The sequence below is a fragment of the Echinops telfairi genome, unplaced genomic scaffold, assembly GCF_000313985.2.
Source record: "Echinops telfairi isolate 266 unplaced genomic scaffold, ASM31398v2 ScPeMD7_25;HRSCAF=90, whole genome shotgun sequence".
Classification (NCBI taxonomy): Eukaryota; Metazoa; Chordata; class Mammalia; order Afrosoricida; family Tenrecidae; genus Echinops; species Echinops telfairi.
The window spans coordinates 3619380-3620626 of NW_022103922.1; the positions used below are offsets into that span (position 1 = coordinate 3619380).

The window sequence follows — 1247 nt, forward strand, 5'->3', positions numbered from 1 at the left end:
GGTGCAGGCCATCTCCGCTTTCAGAGCAGCAGCTCCGAGCCGTGTCTATTGCTGTTGTTGTGTTACTGCCTTTCCGCAAGGCCAAGTCCAAAATCTTTCCTACCGGGGTGCCAGGTCGCACACACAAGGGTTTGTTTCTAACAAAACCCGTTTGGACGCGTCTCTGCCGGCACTGGGCGGCTGCAGACAGCCTCTCAGCCAACACCGGCCCTGGTCTCATGAAGATCCGATCCGAATGAAGGCTTCCGAGGGGAATCCGCTGGGCCAGTTCAATGCAAGGCAGAGAGGCCAGCTCAGGAGGGGACAGTGACTGCTTTGGGGGCTAGAGTTTCCTGAAGGACACACAGTGACCGCAGGGCAGATTCTGAAGTGTCTTTAAGAAGGTTGGCCTGTGCATCGCCAAGAAGGCCAGGAAAGATACCCCAAGGTTGGTTTGCCGCCCCCTCCACCACCCCTGTCATGAAAACGTGCCTGCTTATTCGTGGGGGGCAGTAAGGGCTGCCCAACAAGAATTTTTGTGGGAACCTGGCCTAGATCTGGCCCCTTGGGACATCTCTCTGATCCCCAAGAGGAACACTGAGCTCCCGGAGGGGAGCATTCTGCCCTGGTGCAAAGGAAAAGCCCAGAATCCCCGGGGAGGCGGCAGCGAAGGGAACATGGCCCTCAGGCGAGCAGGTCTCAGTGGGGATCTGCGAGAATCGGCAGCGTCCAGTCTGACCCTCTTTGTTTCCTGGAGGTGGTTGCGCGTGCGTGGCCGTGATTGACGGCTTTCCCACAGGACGGACGGCCCGTGGCCAGTGCTGCTCGCTTCTGAAGAGACCCTTTCTCTTCTGAGTGTTGTCCTAGAACCTCAGACTCTTCCGATGGACGTCCAAGGGCCTCCAGAAATCCAAGGCCTTCCCCACTTATTTCGTTTTGCTCCGTCCTACGGCGGGATCCAGTGTTCAGACACAGAAGTTGTGGCACCGTGTCCTCCCCCCGGGATCCAATATCCCTCCCCATGTCAGCATCCTTTCTCACTTTTCCCACCAGGGACCCCTGGAAGTGGCCCAGGTGTTCCTGGCCGAAATTCCAGCCGACCCAAAACTGTACCGGCATCACAACAAGCTGCGGCTGTGCTTTAAGGAGTTCATAATGCGGTGAGCGGGGCGGAGGGTCTGAGCCTTCAGGAGCTCGGTGGTCCTCAAAGGGTGACCCTTGGACCGGAGCTCCAGCACCCCCTGGGGCCAGCCCGTGTCCTGAGTGCA

At 58.5% G+C, this 1247-nt stretch overlaps 1 protein-coding gene across 1 annotated transcript in view; it reads left to right on the forward strand.

Moving 5' to 3' along the window:
• DOCK8 (dedicator of cytokinesis 8) overlaps nt 1-1247 on the forward strand; it is a 115069-nt gene that overhangs the window by 109375 nt on the left and 4447 nt on the right. The window contains exon 41 of the mRNA XM_045289365.1: nt 847-1139. Coding sequence (XP_045145300.1) covers nt 847-1139 — 293 coding nt within the window. The remainder of the gene's footprint in view (nt 1-846; nt 1140-1247) is intronic.